The sequence below is a fragment of the Rhododendron vialii genome, chromosome 5a, assembly GCF_030253575.1.
Source record: "Rhododendron vialii isolate Sample 1 chromosome 5a, ASM3025357v1".
NCBI classification, from domain to species: Eukaryota; Viridiplantae; Streptophyta; class Magnoliopsida; order Ericales; family Ericaceae; genus Rhododendron; species Rhododendron vialii.
Window position 1 is genome coordinate 10,175,827 of NC_080561.1, and position 15,539 is coordinate 10,191,365.

General features: G+C 38.7%; 2 protein-coding genes across 3 annotated transcripts; one reads left to right on the forward strand and one right to left on the reverse strand.

The window, feature by feature from the left end:
• Positions 1–604: 604 nt before the first annotated feature.
• Positions 605–2,134, reverse strand: LOC131327059 (uncharacterized). The gene is made up of 2 exons (XM_058360052.1): positions 1,938–2,134; positions 605–1,160 (listed from the first exon to the last, which is right to left on the reverse strand). Exon 2 carries the CDS (start codon positions 1,155–1,157, stop codon positions 735–737), a length of 423 nt encoding a protein of 140 aa, XP_058216035.1. The 5' UTR covers positions 1,158–1,160; positions 1,938–2,134; the 3' UTR covers positions 605–734.
• Positions 2,135–7,662: 5,528 nt separating this feature from the next.
• On the forward strand, positions 7,663–13,731 carry LOC131325813 (pentatricopeptide repeat-containing protein At5g39710). 2 transcript variants are annotated; one of them, XM_058358264.1, is made up of 4 exons: positions 7,663–10,577; positions 10,671–10,784; positions 11,434–11,518; positions 11,617–13,731. In XM_058358264.1, the coding sequence occupies exon 1, from the start codon at positions 7,729–7,731 to the stop codon at positions 10,054–10,056; it is 2,328 nt and encodes a 775-aa protein (XP_058214247.1). In that variant the 5' UTR covers positions 7,663–7,728; the 3' UTR covers positions 10,057–10,577; positions 10,671–10,784; positions 11,434–11,518; positions 11,617–13,731. The 2 variants fall into 2 exon arrangements, with proteins under 2 accessions (XP_058214247.1, XP_058214248.1); XM_058358265.1 differs by having other exon boundaries at positions 11,444–11,518.
• The last annotated feature ends 1,808 nt before the right edge of the window (positions 13,732–15,539 follow it).

Genomic DNA, 15,539 nt, shown 5'->3' on the forward strand with positions numbered 1-15,539 from the left:
CGGTCCGATTTATTCGGTTAATCCGGTTTTCATTCATGGGCCACATTTTGGGCCCAACACATCAAAAAATTCACAATTCAACTCACAAAAATTCATAATTCAACACTTTTTTTTGGGCCCAACAAAAAAGGATCAATTTTGAGCCCAATACATCAAAAAAAACCCCTAAAAACATAATTAAGCCCATTACACAATGTCACGCCCTGCTTTTTGAACATATCTTCAAAAAAAGATACTAATTAACAAATAAAAAATAATAGTAATATTACCAAAAAGATCCTTTGAGTTTAGCATAAGTTGGAGAAAGTTCAAGTGTCAAGGTTAACGGGTGGAAATAACAAAGTTAATTACATTCTTCCAATGTCAAAAGTAAACGTCAAAATACGGTTACAGAGCCATCTACCCAATTTCCAAAAGACTATAAGTGTAGATGTATAAATAACCGTCCAATAAGTTCACAAAAGATGCCTTTTCTTTGCAGGCATACACTCCATGCAACAAGAACTAGTTGCCTTGATTTGTACCTGAAAATGTTAAGGAAGGGTGAGCTCACTAGCTCGTAGAGAAATCTTGAAATGAAAAACATGAAAACATGTTATATTCAATTACCGAACAAGAGGCTCAATGAAGAAGGATAGTAATCCAAGATACAATTCAAAGTCGAATGACAAACCAAACATTAAATTAACAACTTTATCTCTCTTTTCATTTCTCAAGCAACACAGATCATACGTCTAGCCCAACCAATCAACAATGCGTGATATGTGATGCAAAGCAATGCACCGGGCAATGTTGGGCCCCGTAACCCTCGCCAAGGTCCCACCAAGAAGGTGAACCGGGCTCCGTCCATATTGACGTGAATTCCGGGCGGTGTTGGGTCCCGTAACCCTCGCCAAGGTCCCACCAAGAAGGTGAACCGGGCTCCGTCCATATTGACGTGAATTCCGGGCGGTGTTGGGTCCCGTAACCCTCGCCAAGGTCCCACCAAGAAGGTGAACCGGGCTCCGTCCATATTGACGTGAATTCCGGGCGGTGTTGGGCCCCGTAACCCTCATCGACATCCCACGAAATGGATGCGACTCCACCTTCCGGGCAGTGTTAGGCCCCGTAACCTTCGTCGACATCCGAAGTTGGATACGACTCCATCTATTGTCCATATGCTATGACATGCCACACCATGATGCATACAAAATTCGATACCACACGTAGCCATAACACTCGAATCATAGTTCCATAAACATCCTTCATTATGCACAATCCATCCATAATCAATCTCACACCCATTATCGAGTCAAAACGATTATACAACATCATAAAAATTGCATACTCAATATCTTTCAATGATTCCAACGCCAAAATATCACCAACTTACCAATCTTTAAAACCCATAAGGATCCATAACCAATAGCGTCGTTTAACCGTGACCAGCGATGAAAAGAACGCAGCTCTATAAGCTGCCCAGATTTTCAAATTTGCAGGACAATCTTCTAAAAATCACTATAAATCAAATTCTTAATACTTTTGAGTGATTTCAGTCCCGATAGTTGCGCAATTGAACGAAGTACAAAAGATACAAAAGAACCCTAGTCAGATTCGCACTCAAAATCTGGCTAAACAAGCATTTACTGAAGCAACACGAATCTGTCGAGTAAAAACGTGACAGATTTGTGACCTGATTTCTAAAATCCACCATTAATTCAATTCTCAACGGTTTTGAGTGATTCTAGCGGCATTAGAACGGGCTTTAAGTCTACTCTATTTCATATGAAGGAACAAAAATTCAATTCTGAGCTTAAGAAGGCGTAAAACCCCCAAAACCGAAGACCCTGTTCTGCAGATTTTCGGAAATGACAGGGATAGCTTCAAACAACGATTTTAAGCACGATTTGTCAACAAAATCAACGTATAAACACATAACAAGCGTAAGAAATCCCTACCTCAAGGTCGTATGAACTTCCCCCGAGCCAATCGAGCCCTAGATCTTGAAATACTCCGAAACCGAGGCGAACCAACTCCCACCGAGCTAGACCCACGAAATTAAAGCTTGGAGGAGCAAGGATCGAAGGTTTTTGATGTGGGTTTTGTGGAGGAATTGTGGGAGATGAAGTTTGGAGAAGAGGGGTAAAGAGAGAGAGGGAGACGTGAGAGAGAGGGCGAGAGATGTTTTGATTTTTTTTTTTTGTTTTTGTTTAGATTTCCACCCCACCCCTATACATATATACATATTTTCCCTCTCTTACACATTGGCCCCAACCCCAAACAAATTACACATTACCCCCAATGCCACACGTAATATTGACGTATTTTCCATGAAATAATTATCCGGGTCGCTACACACAATTTATAGGCTTTTAAATTACAAACCAAGGGCCAAGCCCAACAAGAAAAATAAAATGAATGTTCAACATTTTTAGTTCAACAACACAGCAAGCTGCGGCAAAAAAAAAAATGCATCCACCAGTAGCAACATCTAACAGCATCTACCATTAGCAACATCTAACAGCAACAAGCAGCAACACAACACCACAGCAGCAGCAACAAAAAAAACAAACGATGCAGAAACACAATGCTTCCATATTTTAGCAACACTAACAGCATAAGGAGGACACATTAATGCCAAAAAGTCAAAAACGAAGCCACCAAGGGCATCATGAAAATATACTGCTGAAGAATTATAAATGACTTAAATCTGATACAGTGATACTCCTTCACTTTCAAAAATATTCATATCCAGCCAATAATCACAGGAACAAAGTATTTTAACGACTGGGATAGTTTAAAACATATACTCTAGCTAGTGTAATCAAAATCCACATTTCTCAAATAAAAAGAAACGAGTACAAAGCCATATCAAACCCAGATTTTATATACTCTTGTTCTGATTGCTCATCCTAATTGCTCCAAACTTTGAACAGTTTAATACAAAGCCGAATCAAGTCATGATCTCTTACATGGTTCTTAAGATGTCACAAACCAAAGAACACCTAATTTTAGACTCTTCACTACTAATTTTCATATGCATCTCAACTTCACAATAAAACCTAATCATGTAATGATCTTCAACATGGTTCTTCAGCTATTACAAACCAGAATAATCATTGAATTCCAGCCTGGACAACCAATTTCCGTGTACAGAAAAACGAATAAAAAGGAAAGTGACACATGATTCGAACTTACCTCTTTGTTCTTCACTCCTTTCTTTTTATCACAAATAAATGACACATGATTCATCCTCCTTCAATGCTTCCAAAACCTCTAAATATGACAGAAAAATTTATAATGCAAAACAAGTTAAACCACGAACTAAAAAAACAAAACTCATACAGTTAAGCTATAGTTAAAGAGTATTACTGGATTCAAGTGCCTCCACCTCATCAAGTGCCTCTCGAAGAGATATTTGAGTAGGACTCCTCAACCAATTTTGTGCACAAATAAGGGCCTCCGCTACTTTGGGAGAAAGAGAGGTTCGGTATGAATCAAGAATACGTCCTCCCGTGCTAAAAGCGGATTCGGATGCAACTGTAGATGCCGGAATAGCTAGAATGTCCCGTACCATTTGAGAGAGAATGGGATACCTAGGAGAATTAACTTTCCACCAAGCCAACACATCAAACTTATCACCATGAACTTTAGAGTCTTCCTTACTCTCCAACCAATACCTCTCTAACTCCGATTTGCTCACCATATTATTCTCCTCTTCCATGTGTCGCTCAAATTCATCGTCCATTTCCTCACAAAAATTCATATACTCCTTTGAATTCTTCTCACTTCTAAAGGACTCACCAACATTTTGTGTTTTCTCATGTTCAACACTCTTCTTCTCATACCAATTAAAAAGCTTTAGCATCCCCTCCTTTATCTCAATAACCTTCTTTTCAACAATACTTTTCTCATAGTGTTTGTTTAAGCTCCATCTCACATAAACAAATTTGTAACGGGGATCAAGAACATTGGCATACAACAATAAAGAGTTTATTTTGTCAAACTTACCCCAATACTTGTCATACTTTTTATTCATGCCACTAGCCAAAACCTTCAACTTAGGGTTATCACTATTTTCCAACTTAGCAATTGCAGTTTTTATGGTCATGATCTCTTTGAAAAATGTATTGCATGTCACATACAAAGAACCCAAAAATTTCTCGGTTAGAATGTAAAACACCTTAAGAACTTCAACATACATTTCCATAACATTCCAATCATCACTACTAGGAGTACCATGTGTTACATGTTTCCCTCTCCCTTTTCCTTGGCCCCTCTCATGTTGTTTCTCGAGATGCATAATGTCAATTAACCCACTATGTACTTCCCCTTCCAATTCATTATCTACAGATTCTACACCAATCTCATCCTCTCTAACACCAACAATAAGTGAGAGATTATCTTCATCTTCCAGTCTCTCAAAAGCTTTTTGAAACATCAAAGCTTTTTCCAACATAAAGTATATTGCATTCCAACGAGTAGCAACATCTAAACATGGCACAAGTTTAGAAACAATTTTTTCTTTATCACAACATGATCTAAACTTGGCATACCTTTGCGGTGAGGATCTCACATATCTCACAATGTTACGCACCCTTGCAATTGACACATCAACATGTTTCAACCCCTCACGTACAACCAAATTCAATATGTGAGCACAACACCTAACATGTAAATACTCGTGGTCTAGAATAGTGGTGTCTCTTTTCTTGGTCTTCTTCTTCAAAAAATCAATTATGCCATCATTGGATTTTGCATTATCGATTGTGATTGTTAAAAATTTGTCAATCCCCCATTCCACCAAACATTCTTCCACCACCTTACCAAGTGTCTCTCCCTTGTGGTTTGGAACTAAACAAAAGTTAAGTATTTTTTTGTGAAGCTTCCAATCACAATGAAATGAGCAGTGAGACACATATAGTTAAGATTTTGAAGAGAAGTCCAAGTGTCCGTGGTAAGGCAAATTCGTTGGTCCTTAAGTGCTCTTTTCAAAGATTTCTTCCCATCTTGGTATATTTTCATACAATCTTTTGCGACAATTAATCTACCTGGCGAATTTTCCCACTTTGGTTGCACCACGTATATGAACCGTTTAAAACCTTGACCCTCTACAAAACGAAATGGCAACTCATCAAGAATAATCATTTCAGCCAAGGCCTTTCTACATGCCTCCACACTAAAGCTAACGGAGGTAAGCTTTGGAACCGCGCCGGTGCCTCCTCTATTCACGGGTTCAAATGCTAGGGTTTTTTGTCTCTTACCAGGGTTCTTCTTCAAATTGTACTGGCTAAACTCATACTGTCTACATATCAACTTAATATGTGTTTTCATTAATGATGTCCCATTAGAATTTGAATCATAAGTATATATTTGGCCACAATGGTTACAAACAGCCTTTTGCTTTTGTCCTTCAACCTTTTCTAATTTCTCAAAATAATCCCAAACTTCAGACTGATTAGCCCTACGTTTCGAACTCTGTTCATCCACTGTGATGGGTTCATTATCAACATTATTAGATCCAATACCAGTAACACCAGAATCATCCATCTACAAAAAAAAAAAAAAATAGCAGAAACAAGTAAACAACAACAGATCGAAAGCCACCCCTCACAGCAAAAACAACAACAGATCTATTCATACGAGATGAGACAGCCGATGAAACCGTAAGGATTTACAAAAGTTCTGATTAGGAAAAAAAGATAGCAAACAAACACACACACACATACAGACAGAGAGAGACCTGTGTGTGAGTGGACGGAGTGGGAGACAGCCGGTCGGATCGCCGGTCGTTCCTCGTCGTTGACAGGAGAAGAGAGACAGCTTGGCCGAGGAACTCGTCGTTGAGAGAGAGAGAGAGAGAGAGAGAGAGAGAGAGAGAGATTCAAATCGTGGGTGGGAGGCTGGGAGTGGGAGCAGTGAGAAGTGGGAGTGTGAGACAGAGTGGATTGTGGAGTGCGGCGTAGAATGAAAATTTTTAGGGCTCAATTGGTAAAGGGGTTAATATATATATATATATATATATATATATATATATATATATAACCGGTCCGGTTTCGATCGGTTTTTAAAATACGTAAACCGGAAAACCGGTTTGTAAAAATTTTAAAACCGGAACCGAATCGAAATTATTCAACCGGTTTAAAAAATTCGGTCCGATCCGATTTTTCCGGTTTCGGCTAACACCCCTAGCTGGGACTGTGATTTTAGGGCTTTACTCGGGGAATCATGCGAAATGGAGCATCAGCCTAGGTTGATGGAGATGCTCTAAGGATTTAAATTCTGTAGTGCACTCGCCTACCAGTCATATGTACTAGACTATTCTTTTTTATGGTAAAAATAATCCCATGTTGAAAAATTACACTTCAGGTGAGTTCTCCTAAAACTTTAAAAAAATTTAAGTTTGTTTCATCTTTATTTGAATTTTTTTCGCATTTGTTAGTTTTGCGCCAAATTTTTATGGATTATTAGTTTGTCTTGACGAGATGAATCGGAAAAGTAAAAAAAAAATGTACTTTTACCCAAAGATTTTGAAAAATAACCATTTTTTAACAAAATAAGTCAACTTATTTAATTAAGCTGATTTTTTACGAGAATACTAGAAAAATATTTTAAAATTAATGAACGGTTCATATAATTTGTGTGGAACCCATCAGTGGGTCCCACGCGCCGATATCTGCATTGTTTGTACATTCCCATCGGTTCCTTTAGGATTCGTTTGATTAGCGAGATAATGGTAGAAAATGCAAGGAAAAAAAAAGAATATTTTTTTGGTGTTCCCTAAGTAAGAATATCCAAAAAAATGGTAATAAGTGAAATACATGATCGGTACGAACTGTGCTACGCACATAGCAATCTGTGCACAGATTTCGTTGTGGGGCCCACCACGGGTCCCACACAAATCATCCGAGCCGTTCATTAAATGTAAAACATTTTTTCAAGGGTTCCCATAAAAAATAAGCTCAATCCAATACCCCAACCATCTAACTTTTCATTTAGATTTTCGGATAATGAAAAGTTATATGATTGGATCGAGCACCTATATGTATCGGATTGAGATTATTTTTTACGGAGACCCTTGAAAAAATATTTTACATTTAATGAACGACTGAAATGATTTGTATGAGACCTGTGGTGGGTTCCACAATAAAATCTGTGCACAATCTGTGCACAGATTGTATGTGTGTGTAGACTTTCTGTACATTCTCAACATACTAGTAGTTGTAGTAGGGCTCTTTACAGAGAGCTCAATTAAAATTAGAACAAAATTTTGTAAAACGTATCATGGACTCTAAACCCCTTCATTTTGGGATTTTGGATTAGGCTATTTATCTTTAGGTCCAGAAAATAGAGTAATTAGTGTAGAAAGAAATAAAGTAATGATTGAAAATATAAGTAATGATTAAAAAGAAAAGAAAAAAATAAAATAAAAATAATGATTGAAGAAAAATATAATAATAATTAGGATCCAAAATTCCAAAACCCTTGAAGAGAAGGTGTCTAACATTTTCGTAAAGAAATTGGTGAGTGCAATTTTGTTCACCATTTTACTTAAGAGGGTGAATATTACCCTCATTTTTATTGATTGAACCCACCACAAAGTGACTTTATGATAGAATTCACCCCATTTCAATCAATAATAAAGAAAATAATGTTCACCCTACTAAGCGGGAGCGGGAGGGTGAACAAAGAAGGAGCGAGCAAACCACCACGCCATCTGCTAAGTTTAGGTTTGATCATCGTGTGATTATGTCCGCCAACATCGGATTGGCTCCTAATCTCCACACCGCCGCCAACGCCGCCATGCCCTACCCTAAACCCCTAACCAGAACCCACCTCCACTCTCTCTCCTCCTCGCCCTTCTCTTCTCTCTCCTCGCCCTCCACCCCCCATCTTGTCGACAAAGCCATCGCCATCCTCAAACGCCACCACTCAGCCCACCTGCAACCGCTCTCTTCCCAATTTACCCCCCAATCAGCCTCCCATATGCTCCTCCAGTCCCAGCTCGACAAAACCCTAACCCTAAAATTCATCAACTGGGCTCGCCCCTTCCCCTTCTTCGACTCCAAATGCAAGTGCATATCCCTCCACATCCTCACCAAGTTCAAGCTTTACAAGACAGCCCAAACCCTAGCCGAAGACCTCGCCGTAGGTTCCGGCAATGACGACGAAGTTTTTCGTTGCCTCAAGGAGACTTTCCATGACTGCAATTCGAGCTCGGCCGTCTTTGATCTCTTGGTAAAATCTTACTCTCACTTGGAAATGATTGATAGAGCTCTGAATACGATTAGTTTAGCTAAGTTGAATGGGTTTATGCCGGGTATATTGTCGTATAATGTGGTTCTTGATGCTATGATTAGGTCCCGGTCCATGGAAATAGCTGAGGAGTTTTATATCGATATGGTAAACGCTGGGTTTTCGCCGAATGTGTACACGTACAATGTACTAATCCGAGGTTTCGTTAGGGTTGGGAAATTGGAGAGGGGTTTGGGGTTGTTGAGTGAAATGGAAAGAAAAGAGTGTTTTCCCAATGTGGTTACTTTCAATACGTTGATCGATGGATACTGTAAGGTGGGGAGGATTGATGACGCTTTTAGGTTGTTGAGATTGATGTTAGATAAGGGTTTGGAGCCGAATTTGATTTCGTACAATGTGATTGTCCATGGGTTGTGTGGAGAAGGGAGGATGAAGGAGACTGGTGAGATTCTTGAGGAGATGAGGTGGAAGGGTTTTGTACCTGATGAGGTGACGTACAATACCCTTGTCAATGGGTATTGTAAAGATGGTAATCTTCACCAAGCGCTTGTTTTGCATGCGGAGATGGTGAGGAACGGTCTCTCTCCAAATGTTGTTACTTATACGTCGTTAATAAGCAGTATGTGTAAGGCTGGGAATTTAAATCGTGCGATGGAATTCTTCGATCAGATGCACTTTAGGGGACTTCGTCCAAATGAGAGAACATATACTACATTGGTAGATGGATTTTCTCAGCAGGGATACTTAAAGGAAGCTTATCAGGTCCTGAATGAAATGACTGAATGTGGGTTTTCACCTTCGATTGTGACGTATAATGCCCTAATCAATGGACACTGTGTATTGGGTAGGATGGACGATGCATTAGGAATTATTCAGGATATGGTAGGAAAAGGGTTGGCCCCGGATGTTGTGAGTTACAGTACAATCATATCAGGGTTTTGCAAAACTCAAGATTTGGACAAGGCTTTCCGAATGAAACAGGAGATGGTGGAGAAAAGAGTTTCGCCAGATGCAGTAACTTATTCATCCCTGATTCAAGGTTTGTGTCTGCAGAGAAGGCTGAATGAAGCTTGTGAACTTTTTCAGGAGATGTGGAGAATGGATCTTCCTCCTGACGAGTGCACATATACTAGCTTGATCAATGCTTATTGCATGGAAGGGGATATTAAAAGTGCTCTTCATTTGCATGATGAAATGATCAAAAAGGGTTTCCTCCCTGATGTTGTTACTTATAATGTGCTAATAAATGGGCTTAGCAAACAAGCTCGGACGAGGGAGGCAAAGCAGCTTCTCTTCAAATTGTATTATGAGGAGTCTATTCCAAACGATGTCACGTATGATATACTGATAGAAAATTGTAGTAGTAGTGAATTTAAGAATGTGGTTGCTCTGATAAAGGGATTCTGCATGCAAGGATTGATGAATGAAGCAGATCGTGTTTTTGAATCGATGGTTCAGAGAAAGTACAAGCCTGACGAAGCAGTTTATAATATTATTATACATGGCCACTGTAGGGGTGGAAATGTGCAGAAGGCATTTGATCTGTACAATGAGATGGTGCGTTACGGATTTGTTCCTCATACTGTATCTGTCATTGCTCTGATTAAAGAACTTTTCAAAGAAGGGAGAAGTGAGGACTTGAGTCATGTTATAGGAAATACGCTGAGAAGCAGTAGGCTTACTGATGCAGAACTTGCGAAAGTTCTAGTTGAGGTTAACCACAAAGAAGGGAACATGACTGCAGTACTTAATGTTCTGTCTGAAATGGCCAAGGATGGTCTTCTTCCAAACAGTGGTGAAACTATCCGTGCTAGGGCGTAAAGTGTATTTGTACCTTGTTGTTATCAGGGACCGTTGAACACATTCGTGATTTTCAGGTAAGAGTGGCCACTGAGAGAATTTAGCAAGTCCCTTTTTTCGACTAAAGATTTATATGAGTCAAGATGAACCTCCGAAGATGGGGAAAACCTTGTATTTTGTCCACTTGCTATGAACTAGACATCCACTATGAACCCACAACAGTCATTTACAAACCTGTTTCTTGTTTTCATTCAATGAATCAATGGTTCTTCTAATATAAATTCTCAAGGGGCTGCAGTATTCGTGTCCAGAATGCCTTTTATCTCCATTGTTGTGTTCCTGCTTGTGGTTGTGCCCGATTTCTTCCAAGTGCTAGTGGGAGCTCTTTAATTTATTGAGGTTTCGTAGCTGAGTGATTGTTTTGACAATCTGGTTGGATTTTAATGATGGTATCATCCCATCCGGGTTCTACTCGCTATGATTTCGCTCTCAAGATCACACTGATGAATTGTTGATGAGTCTTCTGCTTCATACTAATTTAGGTAATCCATTCTGGTTTTGTATCACCCTTTGCCAACCTCATATTATTATTTAGTTGAATTTAGCTAACTAAAGGTCCTTCAATTTGGCTGCAGGTGAATCCTACTAAATCCTTGCATAATTGTGGCTCCGAATTTGACTCATGATCTTTGAAGCTGGGCTATGTGGGATTCGTGTGATATTGATACCATGCAACAAACTTTTATGAGGTAGGAATCTGTCACATCATGTGCATGGAGAGTAATATTATCGTAACATAGTTTTAGTGAGCGATCTATCTAAAAAGTATCCAGAGTAGTTAGGAACGGGTGACAAACTTGCCTGTGTGTGTTCTGTTCCCATCCTTCGTATGCTTTGCTTGTGGAAATTTAGTAAATCATGGATGGCTTAACATTTTGGTCATGTGCAGTATCTTCTTGGGGTTGTTAACACGAATCTTGTTTCACCGGTGAACTTCAGAATCTGTTAGAGAAAAAATTATGAGGAAAGTATGAGGAGCATTGCAGGGAAAATTTTACTGAATAATATTTATTTTCCTAGTTTCTCGTTTTTTTCTTCTCAAACCAAACAACGGAAGATGATTCTCTCTTTTTTTTTTTGAAGTTTTCCCTTCTCTTCCCTTCCTTTCCTTAAGTTACAAATAAAGCAAAATTACACTTGTCTGGGGCAAGTTCTTTGTCCCATAGACGTAGGGCTCTCCCTCTCTCTCTAAAATCCCTCTCCCTCACTCGTGTTTTTTAGGGTTGCAATTTATATACGGCCTCATGAGAGTCTCTGAATACTTAGGCATCAAATCAATATTAGATTGGATGGATAATTGGTCTTTTTGAAGTACCTTTTTTGTCTTGTCAAATGCAGTTGTTTTTAGTTCCCCGTTGAAACAATCCGCCAAGATGCAGAATGAGGAGAGACAGAACATGGATCTTTACATCTCCAGGAAGTGGTATATCTTTTTTCATTTTATATTACAATTGCGTAGGCTCGTATCAATAAGTTGGACATGAGAGATTTCACTCACTTATTTCTTGCCATATTGAACAGGCTGATCACTGCTAAGGATCATGCCTCTGTCCAGCTTAATTCGGACATTTGGAGGAGGCTGGCCGTTATACTGGTCAATTCTCCACTTTTGCGCTATGTGGATACATTCGTGCCCAGGTTCCTCTTCTTGCTTTGCTGGTATCTTTTGAAGAATAAGGGGTGTGTTTTGTTGTTGTTTATTCATTTCTGTGTTTTGTTTTTGTTGTATTCTACTTGTATGAAATCAATGAAGTGGTGAAGTAGTGTGTTTCCATAAATGACCTTGCTAGTACTGTTATGGCTACTGGTATTGCTAATGTTATTGATGCCGCTACTGCCCCTGTGATTGGTATTTTTTCTACTTGCGTACCTTTTAGATCTTTCAAAATAACGTAAAACTTGTTCTAATGTTGGGTAATACTGCTCATGGTTGTTAAAATCCTATGATACGGGATACGTATCCTACGATTCATATCATATCCTTCCAAAAACGATACGTATCCCACCTCTTATTCTTTTTGTATAGAAATCCTACAATACAATGGCGTATCTTACGATATAATAGCGTATCCTGATTCGGAATGTATCCTACGATTTCTTATTGAGAAGAGATCATACCATATTTTAAGAATTAGAACACAAACACATTCTAAATCATTTGATCTAATTATGACGGTATCCAAACCATTTAGTGAAAACCAGAATTCAAAGTTCGAATAGAAGAAAGAACATATTTGATATTTCGATCATATATTGCATACTCAGGAACCAAAAAGCCTCACTATAATAGACCCTACTTGGGAGACTTGAAATTTTTCATCCTAAAAGCCTATTCTTCATACATTAAACACTTATTTTCATATATCCAATAGATTTTTATAGTATAATTAAGTATAAATATTATTTTATATTAAATTTGTTTCCGTTAACGTATCTTATGATACACGATACGTATCCCGATTTAGATTTGAGCATTATCTTTTATTGTTACATTCTAAGCATGCATACTTTAATCTTACAGACTGTGCTTCATGTTCATTACAGTTTTTTCCCCTAGAGTTGTGTGCTAGTTCTGGCGTTCTCTTTTTCGATGATGAATTGTAAGGCTACCTTGAAGTTACGTAGAGTCGCTATCCATGGTGGTAACATCGGCCACTACCTTTCTTTGAATCAACAAACTTCTCATGTTCGTGCGATATTTTTTTTTTCTTTGTGAAATCCAGTGGAACAGTAGGGTCACTAAGAGTCTTCTCTGGGACTCCAAATTTCTTCGAGTTCTTAGAATTGATGACGATGATATACAAGGTCCCTTTTAACTAAGATTTGCAATTTAAGACAATTTGACTTACCTTAAATTGAGTTTGTTCCTTGTGCCATAAGCAATCTGAAAAGTTTGCTAACCTTGGATCTTTGAGAATCATGGAATGTCTACCTTCTTGATGTTATATGGAGTATGAAGCAATTAAGACACGTTCTCTTACCCCGTGCATGCTATCCTCTTCCAGTTCGTCAGGTAAATTGCTTGGATTTGTTCCATTCAGTTGAATTTTCTTTAACAAATCTCCAAACCCTATATGGGTTGCCTGGTGACCTTTTCAAATCAGTAAGGTTACGCAACCAATCTGCCTTAAAAAGGTCACCAAGCAGCCCATATGGGGTCTGGAGTTTTGTTAAAGAAAATTCAACTGGATGGAACAAATCCAAGCAATTTAACGAACTGGAGGAGGATAGCATGCATGGGGTAAGAGAATGTGTCATAATTGCTTCATACTCCAAATAACATCAGAAAGGTAGACATTTCAAAGATCCAAGGTTAGCAAACTTTTCAGATTGCTTATGACACAAAGAAGTTTTACAACTCCAAATGACGAACTCAATTTAAGGTTAGTCAATTGCCTTAAATTGCAAATCTCAGTTAAAATGGACCTTAGTATATCATCGTCCTCAATTCTAAGCACTCGAAGAAATTTGGAGTCATGGAGAAGATGACTCTTCTGTTCCATTGGGTTTCACAAAGAAAACACAACATGGCACGAATGTGGGATGTTTGTTGATTCAAAGAAAGGTAGTGGCCGATGTCACCACCATGGATAGCGACTCTACATAACTTCAAGGTAGCATTACAATTCGTCATCGCATCCGTATGAATGTTAAAAAAATTAATCTCTTTAGCATCCCGAATGCAAAAACTACGCAACATATCATGAATTCATCAGGTATAAAGAGGAGTTTGGAAATGTACATTCTAAGCTAAAGGAAATCAAAGAACAGATTCATCAGGTGGATATGCTTAGTGAAATAAGACCTTTAAACCCTGATGAGAAGAAGCAAAGAAATGAATTAAGGAGTGAATTATGGAAGTTATCAAAGCTAGCTGAAAGCCTTTAGGCAGAAGTCCAGAATAAATTGGCTTAAGTTGGGTGACAGAAACACAAGATTCTTCCAAATCACTGCCAAAAATAGGCTCAAGAGAAACATGATTTGTTCTATAACGGGGGGGGGGGGGGTGTGTGGTGGGGGATAGGGGAATGAATTTTAGAAGAACCAGCTCTGATCAGAATGCAGCAGTAAATTACTTCAAACTCAGTTATAGTGAGGAGAAGGAAGTCAGATCTGAGATAAATGGGCATTTCAAAAGGAGGTGGATTCTTGAGCAATCTCAAATGCTTGAGGAACATTTTAAAGAGGAACCACAGTTTGAAGGCTCCTGGACCAGATGGATTTAACTTTTCCTTCGTCAAGAAAGCATGGACAATCATGAGGGAAGACATGCTCAACTTCTTTGCTGATTTTTACAACCATGCAACATTGGCAAGAGGTATCAACTGTACTTTCATAACATTGATTCCTAAAGTAGATGAAGCTTCATGTTTCAAAGAGTTCAGACCAATAAGCATGGTAGGTTGCATTTATAAAATTTTAGCTAAAGTCCTTGCTAATAGACTGAGAAAAGTTTTACCTACCATCATTGGTGAAACTCAGGCTGCTTTTGTTGGGGCGGGGGGGGGGGGGGGGGGGCGGGGGGGAGATTTTGGGTAGGGTTTTTTTTGCTAACGAGATCATTGATAGCTGGAAGAAAAGGAAAAACGAAGGACTTGTTCTAAAGATAGATTTTGAGAAGGCTTATGATAATGTAAACTGGAATTTCTTACTAAATATGTTAAGGAAGTTTGGATGTGGAGTAAAATGGTGTGAATGGATCAAAGAGTGTATTTCAACACCTTCTTACTCTATTCTCATCAATGGCTCACCGACGGAGGAAATTACACCAGGAAAAGGAAGGCAAGGGGATCCCCTATCCCCTTTTTAGTTTAATATAGTGGTGGAAGGATTGAATATTATAATGGAAAGAGCTCTAGAAGGAGGTATGATCAGAGGAGTTCAAGTTGGGATAAATGGTGTCAAGGTATCTCATTTACAATTTGTAGATGATAACCATATTTTTCTGTAACAATGACATTAATGAAATCCTGCAGTTAAAAACAATTCTGAGGTGGTTCCAAGAGATGTCAGGGCTTAAGGTTAATTACTCAAAGAGCATGCTATGTGGAGTGAGAGTTCCAGAACAAGTGGTGAACAATTTAGCTAAGATCTTGGGCTGCGCGAGTGGAAAACTTCCTATGAAGTATCTTGGTCTACCCTTGGGAGCTAATCCCAGAAGAATAAGTACTTGGCAACCAGTTATTGACACTGTGGAAAAGAAACTGAAAATGTGGAAAAGCAGACATATTTCTATTGGTGGGAAGATCTCCTTGATTAAATCAAACATGTGTAATATGCCTATCTACTATATGTCCATGTTTAAGATGCCAGCAGCAGTAGCCAATCGGCTAGAGAAAATTCCAAGGAGATTTCTATGGGGTGATTCAGAGGGAAGAAGGAAGATTCATTTGTTAAGCTGTGATAGGATAACAAGAAGTAAGAAATATGGAGGATTGGGAATC

Excerpts from the sequence above, each read along its gene's own strand:
- LOC131327059 (XM_058360052.1), bottom strand. The coding sequence starts at position 1,157 with ATGGACAATAGATGGAGTCGTATCCAACTTCGGATGTCGACGAAGGTT.
- LOC131325813 (XM_058358264.1), top strand. The coding sequence starts at position 7,729 with ATGTCCGCCAACATCGGATTGGCTCCTAATCTCCACACCGCCGCCAAC.